This window comes from Zootoca vivipara, chromosome 17, assembly GCF_963506605.1.
Source record: "Zootoca vivipara chromosome 17, rZooViv1.1, whole genome shotgun sequence".
In the NCBI taxonomy this organism is placed as follows: Eukaryota; Metazoa; Chordata; class Lepidosauria; order Squamata; family Lacertidae; genus Zootoca; species Zootoca vivipara.
In genome coordinates this window covers 13,151,404-13,175,694 of record NC_083292.1, presented here as the reverse complement: position 1 = coordinate 13,175,694, position 24,291 = coordinate 13,151,404, and the positions used below count along the sequence as shown (strand labels likewise).

Sequence of the window (24,291 nt, the reverse complement as noted above, 5' to 3'; positions counted from 1 at the left end):
GACAGCGCGCGTGCGCCTTCGGCTGAAGTGCGCGCGAGCAGAGGGGGCGGAGAGAGAGGGGAGAAAAAGCAAGAGAGTCCAAGCAAAACAAAAGGCCGGCGAGGGGGCGGGGCGGCGTCAAACGTGCGTGTGGGGGTCGTGAAGGAGGAAAGAGCAACGGCGGCGGCGGCAACAGCAACCACGACTACACCGACGACCGAAGGACGACCAGGATGACTTCTCGGTCGCTTCTCGGCCCTGAGAAGAGCGGGGGGGACCGGCTCGGGAGCAGCAGCGGCGGTGGCGGTTGGCGCTTTCTATGACCTCCCTCACAGGACACCCAAGCCCGCCCACCCCGCTGCCCGCCTCGCGTTGGGTCATGGTCGGCGCTCGTTGAGCAGGCGGCGGTGGCGGCGCGACCCTCCCCCCCCCATAGCAGGTAGACACTCTCTACCTCCTCGGCCGCTTGGTGCTCACCTGCCTTTTTTCCCCCGTCTGGGACGAGGGAAGAAAGAAGAAAGGGGAACTGGACTGTGTGTGTGTGTGTGTGAGTTGGTGTTTGGCGGGGAGGCACATCTCGATAGGGTGGGGGGTACGCTCCTCACACATTTCAGTGTCTTGTCTCCCTCCCCCTTCTCTTTCATTCCTCCCCCTCCCAAATAAAAACCACACACCTGAGGATTGTGAGGAGTTCAGGTAGTCCTTCCTGGAAGGGTTGTCATTGATGGGGGGGCAGGATCAGTTTATAATTGGGGTGGACTTGTCCTTTTCTCCTCCACAACATTTGTGATTGGGGGGATGAACTTTGGGGCTGATGACGATCCCTTTATTTGTATGACTGCCTCTGTTGGCAGGAGGTAGGGTATTTATATTTTGTGTGTGTCCAGTCAACTACTTTATTGACTATATTTTCATATTCCCTGGAGGTTCAGAGGGGCTTATAGCAACTTCCCAAAATGATGTTTGTTGTTTGGGTGATGGTATCCTGCCTCTAGGTAAACCTGCCAAGGCTGCTTGGGGAAAAAAAGAGGATTTCTAAAATATGAACAGCTACAATTCTACTGCATATGTACTCAGAAGTAATCCACACTCAAGTTCAGTGGGACTTATTCCCAAGGTGTAGATATGTAGGATTGCAGCCTAGGAAGACAGCAACAGTAATACAAAAGGACAGGGAAGCAAAATGCATTCAGATAATGAGAAGCTGACAAACAAAAGTGTTATAAAAGTAATTCAGAAAAATATTTTAAAAAAATACTCTGGGATAGTGATAGCCTTGACTAATACTTATTATTTTGCTAATAACTGCAAGTTTATATTCTATTGCATCCTCTTGGCAGAGGCAACTTACAGCAATTTCAACATCATCTGAGCCCCTTGAGATGACAACCTTAAGTAATGTGGTCTGTTTGGCCTGAGGAGAAAGATTTGTTTACTTGGATTTTTTTGTCTCTTCCAAGGTTCACCGTTAAAAGATGAATAAATCCTGAACGAAATAAAAGAAACCTCCAACACATGGAGGAAAAGAATAGTTGTTTTTCTATTTGCTGTAGAAGGAAAAGAATTGTGCATCCTTGAGAAAGGTCTGATCAGAGCTGCTAGCCAGGGACTCCTGTTACCTGTTTGTCTCAAATGGAAGTCCAGTTTCTTAATAGAATTACTATAGGTGAATGTGTATTGGAATGTACTCTGCACAGGCTCAGAAACCCAATAGCATGCAACTTAATGCTTTGTATGTTCTAGAGTTTTTTTCTGATTCATATTTAAGCATCAGTTCGCATATACACAGAAGGCTTCCCTCTTTCTCCTCCCTTGTTTGAGCAGTCTGAGAAAGGAGTGCAGGGGGATTTGGCTTTTGCAGCCTGTGGAGGTAATAGGGGACACAATAGCCTCCATGAGGGTTTTTTGTTTGCTTAAAGGTTTAGAAAGAAATTGTGTTGCAAGATGAGTGTTGTTATTTTTAATTAGCGTGTTACCGAGAGGGGGACAAGAGCTTATCCTAGCCAATTCAGTTGTAATCTTCTGTATGCGTCGGTGATTTAATTTCCTTCTCACGCTCCGCACTCCATCTTTCAGGGCTGCGCACCACAAGGGCGGTATGTTTACCCCTGATCATAGCGTCGCAGAAATTCCCTGCAAGATGCAGGCGGTCCTTGAGCCTGTTATCTGGGGCAGTAGAACAGTAAACATCTCTGGGTCGGTTTTGTGTCACTCTGCCTCCGCAAGCTCTTTGTCGGTTTGGAGCTGAGGTGCGGGGGGGGGGGGGGCGTTTTGTTTGCTGCTCGGATTCGCACATTTTCCGATGACGATCGTGCTGAGCAGCTGGGGGGGTCGTCTATACGTGCCGCCCCTTCTGCAGTTTCTTGTTGTTTTGGAGCCTGCTAGGCTGCTATTCAATGGCTCGATCAAGTAAGCCCCAGAGGTAAGGGGATTTTCGTTCAGCTTCAGCTGCAGAACCGGATCTGTTTTGCTTTGCTTTGTTTGTGACTGCATGCTGGCTTGCTCTTTTCCGTCAGCCCTCGAGGCTTTTTCCTCGCCAGATCTTTCGCTTTCATTGATTTAACCGCAGAAAAGAGAACTTGCCCTTTCTCCCCCTCCCCTTTCGGTTTCGTGGTGGTTGGAATTTGGGGCAGAGTGGAATTGGAATTCTGGCTCGAGCTGATCGCCCTGCGGCTGGACAAGGAAATGAAGCTGGAAAAACACCTTTCTTCCCCGACCTTTTGCCAGAACTGGACACCCCCCACCCGGGGCAAGTCGAAGCCAGCGTGGTTCACTTCGCTCTAGGTCGACCCCGCCGGGGGCGCTCAGACACTGTTTGTAAACAGTGCCAGAAAGTGAGCCGTTTGCAGCAGCCGTTGGCCTTTTGTTTTGATCCACCGGGCGCGGGCTGGCTGCTGCTGTTGTGGGTAGGCTGGCTGGGACTTTGCTGCTGCACGTCCTTTCATCTCCTCCCCCCCCCCGGTGCTGTATTGTCCAAAACAGACTGGAGGTGCATGTTTATTTTTAGAACGTTGCTTCTTGCAATGCCCTTGCCTTTCTCGATGAAAAGTTGCCTTTTCCTCAAGGCTCCGAACCCATTGTTTCTACACTTCAGAGGAAGAACAGGCAAAAGAAAGGGTGGGAGGGGATGTTTTGGTTAAAATCAGAGCAGGCAGTGATGTTTAGCTTTGTGGTCTGTGTGTGGTAGTGAGTTTTCGATTAGAAAACTCCACTAACAACAGCCCATGAAAGTAAAGATCAAATCTGCACAAGTCTTTTGTTTCTCTTTATTTTAGCATTGTTTGAAGATTAGTAAGGGTGAGGTCTATTAAATGGTCTTATGGAAATGTGTTTTCACAGAAGTCACTTTAGCACTGTCTACAATGCAGCAACATCTATTTCTATATATACATTTGATGCAGTCTGGATTGCTGGTGGATCAAAAAGGTTCTTTAGCGTTCACAGACTTCATGGGAAAGTCCAGGACAGGAAAACAAAATTGATCTTTCTGAGTTCTTACTTACTGTTTAGAGGGGGTGGGAAACAACTTCTCTTCAGTTAAATGAACAATTATCCAGCCACATTTTATGTGTCTTATATAACAAATCTTAGGGGTTTTAAACCTAGCAAAAATCAACTGTGCGTGTTTCTTCAGAAATAAATACTTATCTGCTTATTGCAGTGTACTCTCATAAGTAAGGATAATGTTATAACCACGATTTTTGTAGTTCATATTTAATAGAAGCCCTTTTAGTAGCTTGGTAAAAACATGAATGAAATTAAGGCTTGTTATAGTACAAAACCTCTATAAGTATAATGTGTGAAATAGCAGTGGGACATGCTGTATGTTAGAATCAGATGACCTGTTGCTTGTGTTCCTGATAAAAGCCATTTTATGGTTTGAGAATATCTTAATTTTCTGTAGATCTGTTGTATGCTGATAATGTTCTGTTGCAGCTAACATGCTTAAATATTTGTTTATACATCCGGGTGCAGAATTAGGACAGCCCACTATGCTTAAGATTGGCTGCTGCTTGCCTACTAAGATTACGCTTTCCTTTAAATGACATCATGCTGCTAGACAGAAGAGCTAACATTGTATGCATTCAGTGTATGAATACCACATGAAAATAACACTTATTTATCCATCTAATAAAACAGGTAGCATGTTCAAGTGGGAGTAGCAAGGGCATGATGAAAATGAAAATTGTGTTGATTGCGTCTAGAATGAATGTTTGAAAAAACATGTTTTGAAAAAAACATATGTTTTGAAAAAAAACATGAAAAAACATATGTTCCAATGCTTGAACCTGTTTTCACATGGGGCTTGGCAGAGAATATCAGATTTGTACAGCATGCCCTTCTGTATGTTTTGTCGTTTAGTCGTGTCCGACTCTTTGTGACCCCATGGACCATAGCACGCCAGGCACTCCTGTCTTCCACTGCCTCCCGCAGTTTGGTCAAACTCATGTTCATAGCTTCGAGAACACTGTCCAACCATCTGTATAGTTAGCATTTTAGGAGACAAACATTTTGATGGCTTTTAAAACTCCTTTAGTTTGGGGAAATGGAATGGGGGGGACTTGGTTGTCGTTACAATCTCAATCAGTTTTGCTTACACTTTTAAAAGGGAAATCTTTTCATAGTTCAGTAAATTTGAGCTCTATTTTCATCTCTCTCTCTTTGGTACTTCTGTAAACCTCAGGATTCGCCCACACCTGTAGTGTGTGGATGGTGCTGTTTTGGTTGCAGTAGGTATGGCAATTCATGTAGGTCTGTTTCAAAGAAACTACTGTTTGTTTGTTTGTTTGTTTGTTCCTTTATATACCACAAAACCGATATCTATGCAGTGTACAATATGAGTCAGTTTAAAACCAAAACAACATAACAAATAAAATAGAAACAAACTACATTAAAAACAAACAAACAAACAGAAGCACAGAATGGGTCACCTAACATGAAGGTTCTGAAAAACAAGTTAATCATTTTCATAAGAATGCTCCCTGAAATAATTAAGTAATGGTGCCTAAAACGCATTATAGTTGGTGCCAGCTTGATTTTATTAGGTAGACTACCCATAAACCGGGTGCCACCACACTAAATGCACAATCTGTCACTGCCAGGCACTCTTAGATGTACCTCAATGGCAGATTGCAGATATCAGGGATAGGTATATGAATAGTACTTAATCAAGGGTTCAGAAATCTTTGGCTTAACTTATTAGGCAGTTATTACCCTTGAGCCCTCCTATCGCTATATCTTCTGCCTGTGCCTGTGGCGGTGGAGTTTGGGAGGAAAAAAACTTTGTCTTGAAGATTTGACAGATGGTTTAATCTTACGCAACAGCCCAGTCAAAAATACAGAAAGACCCAACCCTTGATTCCAGTGCTTTATAAATGCTTCCAGAGACTGTGGGGAAGCACTGAGAGGGTCCCATTGCTTTTTCTGAAGATCTGTAAAAGATGAAACAAGACCTCCACCCCCAAGAAGTTACCTGTGCATGCCAAAGAGTATGGGAGGGGTCTATTCGTGTTTCATTTCTCACAGGATTTTTGCAGAATGCAAAACTCCACAAAGCAAGTGCAAAGGGAATCATATTCCTCCATGTTCTCTGCATCTCCTCAAGAACTTGGGGAAAGGACTAATCAGCAGAGGGAGGATAGGGTTAGGGTTATTGCACTTCCTTGCACTCAGGTTGATTTATTATGGGATACAGCATTGGTACTAGATGTCTGTGGTCTCCAGACCCTAAGTTCATTATTACATGTTAGAATCAAATGAGACCACCTTGAAGCTCGAGGATCTGAAGAGAATGTATCTCTTGCTTCAGCTGGCTGATAATGAACAGAGGTTTATGAGTGTCTGGCATCCATGGAGTGATAACATCTGCCAAGTTTCTGGAAATCATCTTCCTTTTGAACAGCAGTATTTCTTATAAAAAAGGACCCAGGTGGCGCTGTGAGTTAAACCACAGAGTCTAGGGCTTGCTGATCAGAAGGTCGGCGGTTCGAATCCCTGCAACGGGGTGAGCTCCCGTTGCTTGGTCCCAGCTCCTGCCCACCTAGCAGTTCGAAAGCACATCAAAGTGCAAGTAGATAAATAGGGACTACTCCGGCGGGAAGGTAAACGGCGTTTCCGTGCGCTGCTCTGGTTTGCCAGAAGCAGCTTTGTCATGCTGGCCACATAACCCAGAATCTGTCTGCGGACAAACACTGGCTCCCTCGGCCTATAGAGCGAGATGAGCGCCGCAACCCCAGAGTCAGACACGACTGGACCTGATGGTCAGGGGCCCCTTTACCTTTACCTATTTCTTATAGAAAGCTGTTTGAAGAGGCTACTCTATGAAGTTTTTGAATCCACATATTTCAGTATTTATTTGGGCTTTGGCTGTGTTTAAACGTCCTTATACACCATGGCTTATTGTGATGGAAATGAGCCAAGGTGAGCCTTGGACTCAATATGCTCCCTGTCTTTCCCCTCCTTCTCCAGTGTGGCTGCAAGCTGCTTCTTTCATCCAAACCTGATAGCCGGTGGTTAACCGTTTGATTTGAACAAGCAGACTTCAGAATGCACTTATTTTGTGGGGAACCTATGGGCAAAAAGTTTCATAGTTGGCCTACCCAGCAACTATTTTGTGTTGGCTGAGTGGAATGTTAGTTATGCTTGCCTTTTGTTCATCTAGCTGTTTTACCTCCCTTGAGTTTCCAATACTTGTGTTTGCATACTGCCCTCTGTTGCAATGTTCCCCATCTCTCTTTTGGATGGGAGGTTGGGTGCACCTCAGTATTACAGTGCACAAATAGGGCCCCCCTACCCTACCGTTTCCTCTCCTCTCCCATGTAGGACTCTGTGGCATATACATGCAGGCATGATACTTTAACAGGGAGCAACACTGCATGTAACTTAAGGTACCCATTTCATTTTAAACTTAAACTAATGATAAAATGGAGAAGTTAAATGTTTAATTAGAAATAAGTACTATAAAAAGACTTGAAGTGGCTTATATGCCTCTTTCTTAAGGTTACCAGATTTTTTTTCAATGAATCCGGGGACACTTTTCAACTTCAATGGATTTTGTATGGGGACTGGTTTGTAAATCCAGGGACTGTGCCCGGGAAATGGGGACATCTGGTAACCTTATTCTTTCTTCTGTTGCAGGTTTTGATTGTTTCTTCTGTGGCGTTTGTGTGGAAGCTGCCACACACACTCCAGAACAACAACGGCTTTTGCTTGCATTTTCCAGTGTTTCTTTTGTCAGCAAGTTCAGCAAAGTTGTAATTCTTCAAGTGCCAGCCCTGATCAGAGTGAAGAACTGGCAACAGAAATGGTAAAAATGACAAAATCCAAAACGTTCCAGGCTTACCTACCAAACTGTCATCGGACCTACAGTTGTATCCACTGCAGAGCCCATCTAGCCAATCATGATGAACTAATTTCCAAGGCAAGTGGCCTGTCTCTAGACCTCATGAATGCATGATCTGGTGCCTGTTTGTAACTACCATAATGAGACAAAAAGATACACCCAAAGCTATGTGTTTCAGGGTCTATCAGAAATACACCGCGTAAAAAATTACATAATGTATTTCCTGATTACATTCTGTTTGTGTTCAGGCGCTACTTCTTGAGGGGTGTTTGGTCTCTTCTCAGGCAGGAATGATGTGTAATTGATATTTTAAAAGAAGTGCTCTTAATGTGAAGCACATTGATCAGGGTTGTGGTCACTTGAGGTAATGTGACTAACCTGCTTGTTTTAGTTTGGTAGCATGATTCTTCCAAAGAGAATCGCTGTGTAACTTACACTATGTTCAAATGTTAATGTGTTCTTAATACATTCTTTTGAAGGACTTTTGGTAACAACTGTGAATCAAGGCTCTTCTTTGAGATCTGAATATATGAAGAAACCTCTCCCCAGGCAGTTTTCCCAACTCCTATGCAAAGATTTGGGAGTTTCTATGTTTCTGAAATGAGAGACCATATTCTCCCAAGCATATATTCATATTCACCTGCTCTGTATCCACTCTTCATGTGCATTGGGGAGGAATTTGGACTTCAGGAAGAGCATCTAATATTCAGATTTTCCTTCACAGCAATGGGGTCTCTCATGATTGCTATATGCTGCGATCTACATGCATATATTCTGAAGAATATGCATTTGTTAGCGGTTGCTACAGCTCTGGTTTGTGCTGCAGATTTAAGCTTATCACACAGAAACACAATAAAGGGAATATGACAAGAGAGATGCTCCCTCCACTGATTTTTGTTTCTCCCCCTCACCCCCAGTCAATTTTGCACCAAAATTAAAGAAATAATTTTTTTAAACAAAGTATATTCTGTAAAGAAACCTCACATAATTTTGTACTTCCTGTGTGTTAAAAATAGTATTGTATTCTCAGGTAAAAGCATAATAAACAATCTACCAAACATTTAAAATGGTTTCAGACTGACAATTTGTCTAACACCCATCTTCTTTAATTGTTACAAGATTAGTATACTGTGACTAATATGTTGGTGGGACAGGGTCATGTAACTGTAAAATATGCCTGGTAATTAAACGTTGTACTTAATTAGGTTAATTGGTATAGTTTTTAGATGACGGAGAGAGAGGTGAGGGTTTCCGCTACGGTTATTGATTTTTTCAATGCCTGGTTTTCCTAATTAGGTATGTTCACAAGACTTTGATGGGATGAAAATTGAATACATAGCAGTAATTTAAAGGTGTAAATGATTGGGTATGCCTGTTTTAAAAACAAACACTACAGTGCAATTAGTTGACTCACTGTTGCCCTTAAAATAAATCCAAACACTCCCTGGTTTGCATACTACATGGCGTGGTGATATGTGAATCACTCACACTGCTGAAAAGATGGGAGGAAGATTGCTTTCCAGTATAACTTGCAACCCACCAATTCTGGTGCTCCTCCGGAATTCCTGTTTCTTCCAGCAATGAATATTGGAGGGCAGATTTCCTAGGAACTCCCACTATTGCAGTAACATACAGTATTGGGTAACCTTCCAAAGAGAACTATTAGTAGCTTAGCTTCAATCATCCTCATGCACTGACATTGAAACAAATATATGAGGTGTGTGTGTGTGTGTGTACACTTTGTACACAAATGGCAATGGCTAGTGGATGGTACAGATATGTGTGATACTGTGATTGTGTTGCATACAAATTATGTAAAGAAGGGGTGTAGCACCTTGCCAATCTGATCTTACTGTCTTAACTTCATTTCCCTCCCTCTAGCCCTCCCACAGGCTATTTGTTTGCCTGAAAAGTTTGCTTGACTTACAGTTCTGGGTACTATAGCTAGTAATTTTTAAATTTTTAATCTTATTTTTTTATTCAACTGCAAGACCATTTTACCCTGCTGATGTATATTGGACATGGGACTTGTTAATAACTCTTGAACAATTAAATAATATGAATCAGAGGAGCCAATACTTGGAAAGGCAACTAAGTTGTAATAAAACAGGTGCTAATAAAATTCTTAACCCTGAGTATTGTAAGTAACAATAACTTATGGCTATAAGCCATAAATTTGTGACTCACAATTTTGTTGTTTGCTGCACATCAGTATTTTGACACATGTTTTCTCAGGCACACATAGCTCAGATTAAAATTCCCTGCTAAGGATAATGTTAAAATATATGGTGTAACTTTCTCTGATCTTTTCTGACAGGGTGGTAATGAAAACTAAATGAATTAATCCTGAATTTTTTGCTGGTTTATGGAATAGACATCATTTTACAGCCATTTTTATGTATTCAAATTCCTGTTTGAGATCTGTATTCCCGTTTGGCCTGTTAGGTAGCAATGATGATGAATTCAAGAGCTTCATTTCAAGTACAGTGGTGCCTCAACTTACGAATTTAATCCGTTCCGAAGGCACCTTCGTAGGTTGAAAAATTCGTAAGTTGAAAAACGCCATTAGAATGCATTGGAAACGAAAAAAATCGTAAGTCGAAGCAACCCTATCTAAAACCGCCGCGGTTTCCTTTCAGATGTTGAGACATTCGTAAGCGCGCGGCCATTACCCCCATTCATAAGTCGAAAAATTCAGTTGTCGAGTCCTTCGTAAGTCGAGGTACCACTGTACTGTATATAGGGAGTATAGGAAGGTGCTTTGATACAATTGCATTCCATATGACTACAATGTGGTTTTTAGCATGTAACTAATAACTGGTGCAGAATCCCATTGCCCCTTGCATAAATTTGCATGTACTTCGAAAGGGGCTGTCACCTCCTGTTTTTTTTTCCTGCCCAGCGCATCTCGTGCTCTGAGGAGAACTATTAATATGGAGATTATTTTAGATTTTAAAAATGGATCGTACCAACTGTGTAGTAGTTGGAGCTTCCTAAGTGTTGGTGGCATCTCTTTCTGAATGCTCTAGCTCATGTTTATGTGTTACTTTATCCTTTATCAGTTCTGCCATTTAACTGTAAATGGACACAGCCATTTCTTCAGGAATTCTAAATCTTCCATATGTGATACTTTTTAGCAACAAGAACTCTATAGAGTCTTTGTGTCTCTGCCATCTATCACACTGCAACATTTTCTGCCACTTAGTTAACAATGTTTCAAGGACTGGCAGTGTTTGAAATAAAAACAATTATTTAGGAATAATATACATCTTGTATTAAATGCAGTTTTCTGACCTATGTCAACTTTTACGTGCTCTATAATGACAATCTTGCTGAATCTGAACATTCACCAGGTCATAAGCAACTCTGCATAGAGCTCATTTGTAGGAACAGTTTTACAGAATATTACCATTTTGTCTCAGGTTGGTTCTTTCTGGCTCTTGTTCACTAAGAACATTCTCATATTCATATTATCTCCTTAATCGCCTGATAGCTTAGCACAAGAATTAAAGACTAGCTTTAGTTGGTTTTTTGGGGTGAGGGGGATCTGGTTTTTTTAAACCAAAAAAGGAGCCAGCCAGATTGGTAAAAGGGGGAGATGGGGGACCTAAGAACTGCTGCTTGTTCTGCTGGGTTGATTATAATTTGTTTTCTGCTCCCCCATTCATCATCTCCGCTTCAGACAGTGCTTAACCCAGGGGTGCAAACTTGAATAATACATGGGGGGAGGCAGGTGAGCACTCCTCCCACATAATCGATCACATGACACGGTGTGCACACACCATTTGAATGGCGATTCCTATAATAATAAAATAATAATAATAATAATAATAATAATATATTATTTATACCCCGCCCATCTGGCTGGGTTTCCTACCAACTTTTTTTGGGGGGGCGACCCCCTCAAATATTTTATTGGGGAGCAAAGACGCTAGGAGTAGGCTCGCCAGACTCATTTTTTAAAGCACCAGCTATAACTGAGTGTCATTTTAAATCTCCAGTTTTAATTGTGTCCCTTCTCCTAACACTAGAATCCTTTGGTGGGGTGGGGTGGGGTGCACTTTGACAGTTTCACACACACACCCAACTTGAAACTCTTTCTAATAACTCAAGAACTGAATGGAGAATGCCCAGTGAACTCATTTTTCTAGTTATCCAATTTTAATTTTCTGTAATCCTATACAATTGCACCTGTGTCATTTTTTGGCTTAGTTTAGGGAATAATGACCCAAGTTGATTAAAAGCAAAATTTATTTAAAACTTACTTATTTAGCTTACTAAATAAGCAACAAAAGTGGAGGGCAAAGTGAGTGCAATAAATTATTGAGAGGCAAATCCATGTATTTTTCACATGTTTTATTTCAATAAGGTTTCAATAATATTATAAGGTAGACTGTTACTATCCCCATATTACTGATGGGGAAGGAACAGTGGATTGCCTTAAAACAGTGTGTGTTAATGGTAGAGTGGAGCTACAGACTTCTATAGCTAAGGTTTTGAACTGTGCCATATCTTTCTTTGCTATACTACATTACGTTAACTCCCGTACCATACTTTTTCTTTTGTCTATTGCAGCAGTGTCAGACACTGTTGGCTTAAAGAAGGCACTATACCTAGCAGTAGTTGCACAAACAATTGGAGAAAGATTTGGTTTTGAGATTAGAGCTTAGACAATGAGTTTCCAGCCCCATGTGGCAGATCTGAAGAATAATTACTTGGAACAATACTGTACATGCAGCTGAATTTGCACTTGACATACAATGTGCTAGTTTCAAAGTTCAGATGCAATGCTTTGATTTGCCTCTTCATTGAGACAATGTTTTAGTGCTTTAAAAAAATATTTATATATATGTATATGTCTTCTTTTTCTTTTACAGTCCTTTCAGGGAAGCCAGGGGCGAGCCTACCTCTTTAATTCAGTGTAAGTGCAATTATTATTTTCTATGAAATAGGAGGACTATTTTACACCAATAGCATGTGAGTGGATTGGCTTTTTGTCATGGTTTATGCAAAGACCCAAGTCGAGCCCTATGGGATCAGCCCAGTGGCCCATCTAGTCTAGCAGTCTGCTTCCCACAGTGCCTAGCAGACATCTTGGAAGCCATAAACATGGCTGAAATACAGTAGCCCTTCTGTGTTGTTGCTCCCTGGCATCTGGCATTTTGTAGTTTTCAAATACTTTGAATGGAGTGAGAGAAGGATTTTGCTCTGCCTGCAGAAGGCCACACATCCTTCAGTCAGGCACATGTGGAAGGCTTCTGAGGGCTGAACGGCTGTGACTCAGTAAAAGAGTGCATGCTTTGCATGCGAAAGATCCACAGTCTAGATCAAGTCTAGATAAGAAAGGTTCCTGGAGAGATGCTGCCAACCAGTGTAAACAAAACTGAGCTAGGTGGACTAGTGGGCTGACTTGATATAAGACAGCTAAGTTCCTCTTAATTAGCATGCCAGAAAAGTTCTGTTTGGAACCAGCCCATACGGAAACATAATTCTAACTAACTATAGACTTTACAGTGCAACGTTTTTTCTTCTTTAGAGTATCTATTAAAATCCTTTTCAATGTAGGTAATAACTTCTGTTGGTGGCATATAACCACCTTTTCCTAGCCATAGCTAAAAGAAACATGGGGTGCAGGTGGCGCTATTGGTCTAAACCCAATCAGAAGGTTGGCAGTTCTAATCCCTGCGACGGGGTGAGCTCCCGTTGCTCTGTCCCAGCTCCTGTCAACTTAGCAGTTCAAAAGCATGCCAGTGCAGGTAGATAAATAGGTACTGCCGCGGCCGGAAGGTACACGGTGTTTCTGTGCACTCTGGTTTCCGTCACGGTGTTCCGTTGTGCCAGAAGCGGTTTAGTCCTGCTAGCCACATGCCCCGAAAGCTGTCTGTGGACAAACATCGGCTCCCTCAGCCGAAAAGTGAGATGAGCGCCGCAACCCCATAGTCGCCTTTGACTGGACTTAATTCTCCAAGGGTCCTTTACTTTTAAAAGAAACACAGAAACAAAGCCATAGTTAAAGCCAGGGCTTTTTTTTCCAGATGAAGCTCACCAGAGCTCAGCTCCAGCACCTCTCAGGTGGGCACCATTGCCATTCTAAGAGAACAAGGGAGAACTTCATGATGAGCTCTGGCACCTCTTTTTCTAGAAAAATGGCACTGGCTACAACAATTTACCTGGTAATTAATACTAGGTTGGAAATCACACAAATGTTTAATTTGGTTTGTGTTCAAAAGCTTGCTGTATGTAAGGAGGAACAAGCAAAGCATCTTGGCTTTAAAATGGCTTCCTTGTGTGATGTTGGAAATATTTGCCAAAAATCCTGGTGTGAATGATCTTGAGATTTTGCATCTAGCATTTGCATATAGAGTGGTACCTCGCAAGGCGATTGCCTCGCGCAACGAAAAACTTGCTAGACGAAAGCGCCTAGCAATTCTTTGTTGCCTCGCAAGACAAAGCTTTCTATGGCCGCGTCTCGCAAGACGAATTTTTTTTTGCCGCTTTTTTTTTGCCATCTGCCATTTGTTTCCACAAGACGAAAATTTTCGTAAGACGGCACGACCCGCAGAACGAATTATTTTCGTCTTGCGAGGTATCACTGTATCTTTATATTAATGGGAGGGGAAGTTAAATTCTTATAAAATGGCTTATGCTTTCCCCACTCTCTCTCTCTTGCAGGGTGAATGTGGGCTGTGGTCCTGCAGAAGAGAGAGTTCTTCTGACAGGCTTGCATGCAGTAGCAGATATTTATTGTGAAAACTGCAAAACCACTCTTGGATGGAAATATGTAAGCATTTGCCCATTTTTGGACATGCAACCGCTTGGTTTTGTCTGGTCATTGGAATAGGCTGTGTGCAAATGTGGGAGTATCTGGGTTGTCGCCAACTAAGTACTACTCGGAGTAGACTCATTAAAGTTATTAATGTCTGTTTATTTCAGTGGGTCTAGTGTGAGTACCCCAACATTGATACCCTCTGGGTCTTGTCAGTCCCTCTTTGATGCCTTGTGTTCTTGTCAGACTGGTGGCCTGAGGATAAATTGACCAAGTCTGGCTACAATTCAGATCCATGGGTAAAAGTTATCCACATCTTAGAGAGGTAACCCAATCTTCCATCACCAGTTGGCCTTCCTCTAGTAGAAGTAGTAGTAGTAGTAGTAATTGGGTTATTTGTGGGGCATAGGAATTCGTTCATTTTTTTCCCCTAAATATAGTCTGGCCCCCCACAAAGTCTGAGGGACAGTGGACTGGACCCCTGCTGAAAAAGTTTGTTGACCCCCCGTTTTAGGCTTTCCAGTGAGGCTGTTCTGGCTTGGCCATGCCCACCTACCATTTACCTGACACCAGGAGCTGGTTCAATAAAGCTGTGGCGCAAAGGAGCAATCAGGAGCCTTTGAGTCTCCTGCTTTGGCGCTGCTTAAATAGGGCACCAAATACAAGCCCTGTGGCTTTTGCTCAGGTCACTCCACTGATCATATGGAATCAGCACAGCTGCCCACCTGACAAATATGCCCATGGAGGGTTAGGCACTGATTGATCTAGACCAGGGGTCAGCAACCTTTTTCAGCTGTGGGCCAGTCCACTGTCCCTCAAACAATGTGGTGGGATGAACGAATTCCTATGCCCCACAAATAACCCAGAGATGCATTTTAAATAAAAGCACACATTCTACTCATGTAAAAGCATGCTGATTTCCAGACTGTCTGTGGGCCGGATTGAGAAGGCGATTGAGCCGCATCCGCCCCCCAGGCCTTAGGTTGCCTACCCCTGATCTAGTCTTCTGGTTGAAAGTGGTTTCCACTCTTGCTTTAAATCAACAGTCTTCTGCTAATAATTGAGTCCATTGCTCACCTGTGTAAAGTATTGAACTGTTGAGGTTTGAACCAGGTCACCCCTCTTTCGTTCATACAGTGATGCTGAAGTGCATAAAGTACAACAGTTAAGCTGAGCAATACTCTTGCCTTGCCCCTAACAGATATGTTAAGAAGCATTCTTATTTGAGGCGGCGGATCACGAAATCTAATACTTTATTTTCTTGCCTAGGAACATGCGTTTGAAAGCAGTCAGAAATACAAAGAAGGAAAATTCATCATTGAACTTGCCCACATGATCAAAGACAATGGCTGGGAGTAAATGGGAACACTTCTCTCTCTCTCTCTTTGGACAATTAATCTGTGGAACATGCTTTATAAAGACTAATGCAAAAAGGATTTTGGTTGGGCTGGCTGAGAAAATTGCTGCGTTTTTGAAACCTCCAAACTGAGTAGTGTAATTTTGTGCCCCCCCCTTTCCCCGAAAGGCCATCTTTTGCCTTTTTCTCTTTGTGTAAGTTTCCCTCTTTTTGAATATGTATTCCTGTGTGAACAGTTGTTTTGGATCGACTTTTTCTACAAACTCTAGAGGAATAATTCCCTAATTTCAAATTACTTTTAATAGCTAGCGCTCTCTTTTGACCTGTGCTTTTTAAATGCTCCTTTCTTCTGTGCATGCTTTCCCCCCATCACTTGCCCCAGAATTTTGTTGAAGGCCTGCGTGAACAGTCCTAGAGTGAATGTAAGGCATGTTCCTTCCCCATGACCCCAAACATAGCAATTTCTGTGCTCTCTTTGCAGTGAGAAGGACATAATATTGTAGTAACCATTAGTTCTTTTTTTCAAAAAAAAAAGTACTGCAGCTTGTGTGTATCTTCGGGCAGGTTGGTTAAAGGTTTAGTCATTTGTACTGGCTGAGGTTTATAAATCCTTGCTTTTAGTTTAAAAAGAAAATGAGAAGGAGGGTGGAATAATAATTTACAAGGTCAACTAACTTATAAGGTCTGACCGAAATCAAAACATTCCTAAGAAAGTTAAACTTTGCTCTTTTAAGAAAGAATGTCTAGCAAAGTCTTCAAGATCAAAGGATGCAACTATATGCAGCTCTTATTTTTAATGTCATGTGAAATGTCTCGGTACTGTACCTTTAACAAGGACTTGTACATCCACTGAAGTTTTTATGGCTGGTTCCATGTAGCTACATACTTTTTAATGCACTGGATAAAGAGGTTGATATTAATTAAGTGATTTGCTCTTGCAGCCCTTAAGCACACAGGATTATTTTTGTGTGTGAAAGTGGCCAGAGCTTCTAGCTGTTACCTGTGGGAGGTTGGAAGTTGGGGAGCAGGTAAAAAAAAACGCAAATTGACTTCTTCATGATAGGTTTTTTAAGGGGCGTTTGATTTGCTGGCTGAATCATCCCTAAGCACATTTTGTAATAAACAGTTATGTGAAATAAGCATCAGCTTGTAATTTCCCCCAGCTGCTGCTTTTATGTGGGGTGACTCAGTCAGACACTTCCACTATGTGTTTGTGTGTGTATGTGTGTGTGTATGTAAAGTTCACTGATAGGAACTTTTCTACACACTGTTTCAAGAGATTTGAATAATTTTTATGGCATGATTTTTGCATTAATATTCTAAAATTTATGAGAGGAGGAACGGATTGGAGGATATTTTACACTAACACCACATAGCTGCTGATAGCATGAATAATACGGAAAGCCTTACATTGGAAAATCTGCTTCTTTCTAATACCGGTACAATGTCTTTTACATGGCGTAAGAAAAACGTTGCATTGTTCCTCTCTGCTGGCTGCTGCTATCCTCGTCTGATGGGCTTTCAAGTCTCTACTGCACTTTAGCTTTATCTTTCATGTTAAACGTAAGAGTAATCTTTCCCTAAAGAGGAAATGTCCCTTCCCTCTTCTGTTTGAAGAATTATTTCCCAAGCAAACCATCTGGGAAGTAGTATGGTTACACTGTGATGCAAAAAAAAAAAAAAAGGATATTGAATATATCTGTTTAAATGTGTGTGTACATAGTTACCTCTTAGGCATTCAAATCCAAAGAGCTGTACTAGTGACAGCTAGATTCAAATTTTGTTTTGCTGAATGACCTTTTATTCTGGTGCTTAATTTAATATGAATGAGGGTTTGTTTGTTTGTTTATCCATTCATCTTCAGTACAGTACTTGATCTAAATGTACACTAGAACCAGGAGTTATCTTGACTCACGCCTAGACAGCAGCAGCAGCTTCAGCCGCCCCCATCGACCACAAGCCGCTGAAGTTTCTCTCGTGAGAAGACTTGGCTCTCTGGTATCCCCCTTAGTGCTGCCATCACAGATCCTTCCAGTCCCCTTGGACTAAGAGTAATCAGCATGGGAACCTAGAATAGGCAGGCGCTGTGTGTCTTGTGGGTTAGTGACTTGTGCAAACATCTGTCTGGTGTGCCTCGCTGAATATCAGTAAACGGTCTTTGTTTATTTTGTATTGCTTTCAAATCGCTTTATCCGAAAGGTCTGGTTTCCCATCTTCCCTCCACTGCTTATGGCTGAAACAGTAAATAACTATATTGAACTATATTCTAACTGGTATGCCAACCATGAAAGTACTGAAATCGTAAGCAGATGGGCCCTGTTGTTGGCTCACAATGCTGGCTGTAAGCCGTACCAGCTATGAAATTTGCTAGAAGCGTATCTTTTTCAAAAGCATGGTTCCTCATTGGTTTAAATGTCTCTCAGCTAGTACTTACAGGAATTAGAGGACAAATTTCGGTCAGGTTTTTTGGGCAGGAGTTTGAGACTCAAAAGAGTTTGAGAGACAAAATGTTTAGAGGGGAAAAAACCTAAGAGTAATCCAACCTCTTTTTATCCGTGCATTATTCATATTCTAAACCTAAATCACTTAGGTCTAAACTACACGTTGGAGGCAAGCATGTAATCGTAGCCTTCCTTAAAAGTTGAAAATTCACTTTGGGATGAAAAAAGTGGAGACGGGAGATGCTTAGACTTTCCCCTGCTCCAAATCATTTCCCCAAGTATTCTCCCTCTGCCCCCACGGTTTCAATTGTATGTTTGTATTTTGGGGGCAAGCTGTGGGTAGGGCCTGAAGAGGGGCTGGAGTGGAGCTCCTCTTCTCTCTCTCTCTCTCTTTTCCATTCTTACTAATTCTCCTGAATGTTTTACGGTTAAAAAAAGAGAGGGGCTTTTAAGAAAACACACTTGCATATATTGTGTAGTTTGGCCTTCAGGGTACAAGGTTTCACCTAAACCTTTTGTTAAACCTGGATGCCAAAAACTTGAGATTTTTATTTTTTAGTTGGCACCTGGAGTATCAAATTGCGGGTAAAAAATCTAATGCAAGTCATTTGTAGTGATAAGGCATTTAAGAATACCAAATAGAGCAATATTTTTATGGATTTTGAAAAGGGGATGAGAAGGGTGGTAGAGAACTCTAAATCTAAAAATGATACTGTAGGTATCAAGTAGCATTGCATATTAGATCCTTTGGGGGGAAATGAATGATTTTTCTTGGCATTGCAGGAAGGTCTTTAAAACTGGGTGCTTCAATTTTACAGGTTGGGTGTCAGTATAGGATCCAGATACTGCTGGATGTTGGTTGATGTATAAAAGGTCAGTCTGGTTACTGAACTTTCAAGCATTACATAAGCATAATACTTGAACATTTTTCAAAACATTTACCCTCTTAACCATTTTGAGTGTGTGTAATGTATTCTATTTAAGGTTTTGTGTGTTCTTTCTGGGTAAGTTTACGCTATCCCTTCAACTTGAGCACTTTTGTTACCTGTTATTTTTATTACTGTTGGTCTTAACATTTATTATATATATATATATATATATTTTATAAATTGTAACAACAATTTTTTGTGAACTTCTGTGTGCTACCTACTAGCTCCCCCCCCCTTTTTGGACTAGATGAACTGACTACAAGCTGGTTCTTGGGAAGAATGTTCATTCGCACATACAGAAAATGTGCTCGCAAAGTGTACATGTATTGAGGTGTTTTTCCCTTCGAACTCAATAGCCATGGCTAGCACAAACGAACCAAACAATATGGCATGACTGAGGGCCAGATCAGGCAATTTAAAAATCTCCATGTGGAAGAAGGAATGTCTAATCTTGCAGAACCACAATGGCAGGCACCTAGCAAAGTAAACGCTAGGAAACAATGCCATGACATGGTCATGCTGGATCAGATGCTAACTTCCTCCATGCAGATGTATCTATAAGGATGCTGATGTGAAGCTTTTTTGTGCATCTGAACTAGCCCCACTGTGCACCTTTTTTTCCTCTTCCATTTTTTCCCCTAGCTCCTTTGGTGTGAGCGTTACAGTAGTAAGAACTAATTTCATGTGGCAGTTACTTCTCTAACAGCTGTGGACAGCTTTTCACCACTGGAAGAAAACACCAGGCTTCCAGAATATTAAGTTGCATTATTTCACCACTTGTCCCAATAAAAGCTTGCTTCTCAGCCTAATCAGTCTTGTTATACACACGGATTTGACTTGCTGTGCTATTGCCATGAATCCTATTATGTAACAACCCAGAACAACTTGAACTCGCCTTGGCCCGTTTCTTAAACAAGGCTAGAGAGCATTGCTTTACTCTTGGCCCAAGTTTAACTATATTATGTTGTGGAGTTGAAATTACCAATGTCTCTCTAAATTGCTTTATTACCTGTATGATGAACCTTATGTCACAGGACTGCATTATGCATAAGCGTTACTGAAAGCTCCCTTGGTGTCGGGTGAAATTAGATTTTCAGAGGAGCAGTGTTCCCCTTTTTAAGGGAAAGGGACAGTGCACTTGGTCATTAATATGAATGTCAGCATTAATTGGGCTTGTACCATTTTGATTTCTAATAAATCTGAAATGTGAGATTTACAAAAATACGCTGTTTTTTTCCAGAGATGATTATGGTCTGCTACGATAACCTGTTTTATGATGACACAACCCAGATAGCCACAGTTTATTATCCAACTTTGTATAATGGTGAAAGGAATGACAGCAAATGTTCAAGTTAATGGTACCTGCTGTACCATTAGTGTAGAGGCAACCACCAGTACTCTTATGCTGGCGTGAACAGGGATTTCACAGAAGCAAGGTAGGGTCAAAAACACAGGAGTGATAGCAGGTGCCCATTGACTTGTGCCTCATTGCTGGAACACTTTGGGGAAAACGCTTACTTTTTGCGCAGCTGATGTGGCTTCTTTCTGGTTTCTGTCTTGGCAATACTGTACACAAGTTGTTGTTTCCCTTTATTGTATCTACTTGAGGTATCACAATAAACGTTTTCAGTTTTGTTGGATTTTGTGCTTCCCCCGCCCTCCCCCTTTAAGAGGATGGAGAAGAGTCACATTTTAACGAGAAAGCAATTCTTACACAAAACGTGAAGTTTTTGTTGCAAAAGATTCTAGTTGTTGTGAAAGATTCTAGTTCCACTTTCCCTGGACCAATATTAGGGTGTAGAGGGCAATTGTTGCTGGCTGCTACTGATGTGGGGGAATGATCTGATCACGGTATAAAATAAAAAAAATAAAAAAGCAGCAGCAGGGCCAGCACCTGAATGTTCACGGTTCTAGTTAGCCATGCCTTCCCCCACAATTGTCTCTTCTATCCTTTCCAGCAGTCAATCCTCAGTCCATGGCAACTGAGCATGCTTGGCGTTCGTTGAGCTATTTCCCTGTAAATAATTATGTTTGTCCTACTTCCTTGCAAGCTTGAGTTTGCTGGTATGGTTTTGGCTGCATAAGGCTCAAAACCTGGAAAGCTGAAATCGTCACCAGTATATCCTGTTCTCAAGTCAGTCTGCAAATTCAGTGCCCACCACTGATACCTTATGTATTCCATATGCCAATAAAAAAAGAAAAGTATGGTAAATTTTCTTACTCAACTTGTTAAGTATAGAGGTAGGAAGGAGATAGTGGCAGACCAGCTATCCCAGACCAATATTGAAATGCTAAGAAGTGTTGGACTAAAGCACAAATGCAAATCCATAAGCAATATTAAGTTAGGAGTCTAATTAATTTTCCTCCATTCTGGGATTGACCAATCATGATTCCAGGATTAGGTATCACTGCCTGCCTTCGGATGGTCCTTTCACAGGGAAGGAAGGAAAAGTCAAAAGTCAGCCTATTTTTTCCACCCCATATAAGGTAGAGGATCGCATGTCTGAAAATTGTCCATGGGTTTGTAGAAGGGAAGGAATCCACCCAGAGTCAATAGAGGATAAATTTTCAAGATACATAAAATGTCAAGCCTGCTGTGTTCAAAATAAAACCTTCCCCAGGGGCTCTGTAAAAACCAGTGTATGCTTCTCAAATACTAGAAAAACTGGAGCATAGGCAGGGCAGAGAGAAAGGGGTGCCCTGATCCCACCAGTTCTGGTTCCATTCACTACCGGCATGCAGCCCTTTGACAAATTAAGCAGCCTTCAACTGCAGGAAAAAGTCCCCCCACTTCTACTATAGAGGCTTCTCTTGGGGAAATAACACCAGAAGGAGCAAAGGTGTTCACTCAGAGCCATATATCCTCAGAGGCCTTGGGAAAGGGTTCACCAGTACTTCCTTCCAAGGACAGCTGCAGCATTGCTTGCTGTCAGGAAAATACATGACTCATAAATTTTATGGTTAAGCGGGAGCACAAAGTATTGGTCACTGTAATTTTCCACCCACTCTCCACAAGTTCATATTTCTTTCCTTCCTTCCTTCCTTCCTTCCTTCCTTCCTTCCTTCCTTCCTTCCTTCCTTCCTTCCTTCCTTCCTTCCTTCCTTCCTTCCTTCCTTCTCTTCTCTTCTCTTCTCTTCTCTTCTCTTCTCTTCTCTCTCTCTCCACTAAAGCCAATACATAATTACAAAAGATAATGGCAATCGGACACTTTTGGACCTTGGCACAACATGGATGTTGTGTAAAAGTTGTTAGCAGCTCAACGTTTAAGTTACCTAGAGAGACTAGACGAATGCAAGGAGGATGAAGCTGTGTTCAACATGCGTCTGAATGCCAGATGCTGGGAAATCACAAGGGGGACAAACAGCTCAGGTCCTGCTTGCGGGCTGGTCACACTGAGAACAGAATGGTGGACCAGATGGGTTATTGGCCTGATCCCAGATGCCCCAATGGGAAACCTGCAAGCGGGACCTGAGCACAATAGTGCTCTCCCCTATTGTGGTTTCCAGCAACTGGCTTTCAGAAACATTACTGCCTCCCCAAAGGCCAAATGTGGAGAAAGAGAATACCTCCATAATGGCTAGTAGCCACTGATTGCCTGATCCTCCAGGAACTTGTCCAACCCTCTTTTAAAGCAATCCAAGCTGGTGGCCATCGCTGCCACCTGTGTGTGAGAGAGTTCCTTAGTTTATGTGCTGTGTACTTAATTTTATCCTGAACCTTCAAACAACCAGCTTCATTGAATGTCCATGAGTTCTAGTATGATGGGAGTTCATGAATTGTTGGCAGCGACTGGAGGATTGAGCCAGTGTCTACTCGAGGGCTTCCGAGAGGCACCAGTCAGCTACTGTAGAAGCTAGATGTTGCACTAGATTCCAAAAGAGCTCTTCAATATTGCTCTGATCCTATAAGGTTCCTCCTACATTTTTAGGGTTTAAACTGCTGTGACCCTCTTGAGTAACCCGTTCATGTAAGTATCTCTTGCTGTGATTTGGTTGGCTCTTGATCACATAAACTATTGCCTTCTGGGACAAGGAGGTCTCTGGCATGATTAAAATTTGCCGGAACTGAGCTCTCACAAAAATAGCTAAAAGCATTAGGGAAGAGATTTTAAAATAAAGCCGCTGATGTTGTTTATAACACCCTTATACAAATCTACGATGCGGCTATACTTAGAATATTATAAACGGCTCTGGGTCGCACCATTTAAAAATAAAATAAATGTTTCACTGGGAAAGGAGTAGAAACGATGAAGGAATCAGAGCACCTGCCCTATTGGAAAAGGCAACAATATTTGGGGCTTTCTTTGCTGGGAAAGAAAGATAGCTGCAATAAGAGATTTAGAAAACATGCAGCGTATGGATAAATGGGGCCTTCTGGAAGACCACTTCTATCACGCACCTCTCCCCCCACCCCAGTCATTTGCCGTGTTTGCTGAAGCTAATGGGAATTGTAAGTCAACAACATCTGGAGGGCCAGAGGTTCCCCCCACCACCACCCCACCCTTATTTTGAAAGAGGAGCCGATAAATTCATGGAGAAAAAGCTGCTGGCGATTAGTCAGGTTTGCCAAATGGCACTTCCAGATTCAACAGCCTCATGCTCCTGAATGCCAATGGCTTTGGGGGGGGGAGGGCTGTGCTCTTAGCTGCCCTGGGGATGCACTCACCAAAGCCATCCGACTGGCTCCTGTGGGAAGCAGGAAGCTGGATTAGGAGGCCCCTTGGGTCTGATTTAGCTGAGGGGCTCTTATCTTAGTTCTGTATCCCTGTGGTTGGAATATACGTAGGTGGCCACCCAGACAGCTGGCTGTAGACGAAGCAGCACAGATTGCCCTCTATGGAACCTTGGCCTCCATAACTATTTGTGGTGTGGGAGGTGCACCTGTTGGTATGAAAACAGGCCTAAGCTTAGGCTCTTGTGAAATCCAAGGCACCTCTCTGCTTCTTTGCTTTCTCTTCTGTAATCTGAATGGATGCTACTGGCTTTCAGGAGGCATCTCTTCCCCCTTGGGGAAAAAATTCCCCTGCTGCATCCATCTCATTGTCAAGATAGCGGCCAGCTTGCTTTGCACTTCAGTCTTTTATCAATAATTCCATTGGATTTTTAGGCAAACCCCTTTGAGGTTTTGAAAACTGAGCACCCTACAAAATTCTGTAAAATAAACGAAACAGAGACAGAACTGCCCCTGTGTGCAAATGCTCATGTACGGACGAATTTGATGTTCTCAAAGCTCTCTTTGTATTTATCGAAGAGATGATTGAATTGGGTATCCAGTTCTAGGCTCAGGAAGCATGGTTGTGAAGGCCTTGGCCACCAAACCCATCTGAGTAGATGCATGACATCAAATTATTATTTTGCCGTCTTTCTTGTTATTTAAGTGTATGTGAACATGCACTGGAGAATGAGAGAGCGAGAGCGTGCACATCATTTTAAAACCACATCTTATGTTTCAGCCAATTTAGGCTTTTATGTTTGAA

The 24,291-nt window shown here is 42.1% G+C and overlaps 1 protein-coding gene across 3 annotated transcripts; it reads left to right on the top strand.

The window, feature by feature from the left end:
• Positions 1-40: 40 nt before the first annotated feature.
• On the top strand, positions 41-20,454 carry YPEL1 (yippee like 1). 3 transcript variants are annotated; one of them, XM_035098430.2, is made up of 5 exons: positions 41-418; positions 7,117-7,399; positions 12,199-12,242; positions 13,994-14,102; positions 15,357-20,454. In XM_035098430.2, exons 2-5 carry the CDS (start codon positions 7,283-7,285, stop codon positions 15,444-15,446), a joined length of 360 nt encoding a protein of 119 aa, XP_034954321.1. In that variant the 5' UTR covers positions 41-418; positions 7,117-7,282; the 3' UTR covers positions 15,447-20,454. The 3 variants fall into 3 exon arrangements, with proteins under 3 accessions (XP_034954321.1, XP_034954317.1, XP_060125655.1); XM_035098426.2 differs by lacking the exon at positions 41-418 and adding an exon at positions 1,356-2,401; XM_060269672.1 differs by lacking the exon at positions 41-418 and having other exon boundaries at positions 1,356-7,399.
• The last annotated feature ends 3,837 nt before the right edge of the window (positions 20,455-24,291 follow it).

What these genes read in the sequence shown, in the direction of transcription:
- YPEL1 (XM_035098430.2), top strand. Translation starts at nt 7,283, where the DNA reads ATGGTAAAAATGACAAAATCCAAAACGTTCCAGGCTTACCTACCAAAC. An exon ending in ATGATGAACTAATTTCCAAG is followed by an intron (nt 7,400 to 12,198) that starts GCAAGTGGCCTG and finishes TTTCTTTTACAG; the next exon opens with TCCTTTCAGGGAAGCCAGGG. An exon ending in CCACTCTTGGATGGAAATAT is followed by an intron (nt 14,103 to 15,356) that starts GTAAGCATTTGC and finishes TTTCTTGCCTAG; the next exon opens with GAACATGCGTTTGAAAGCAG.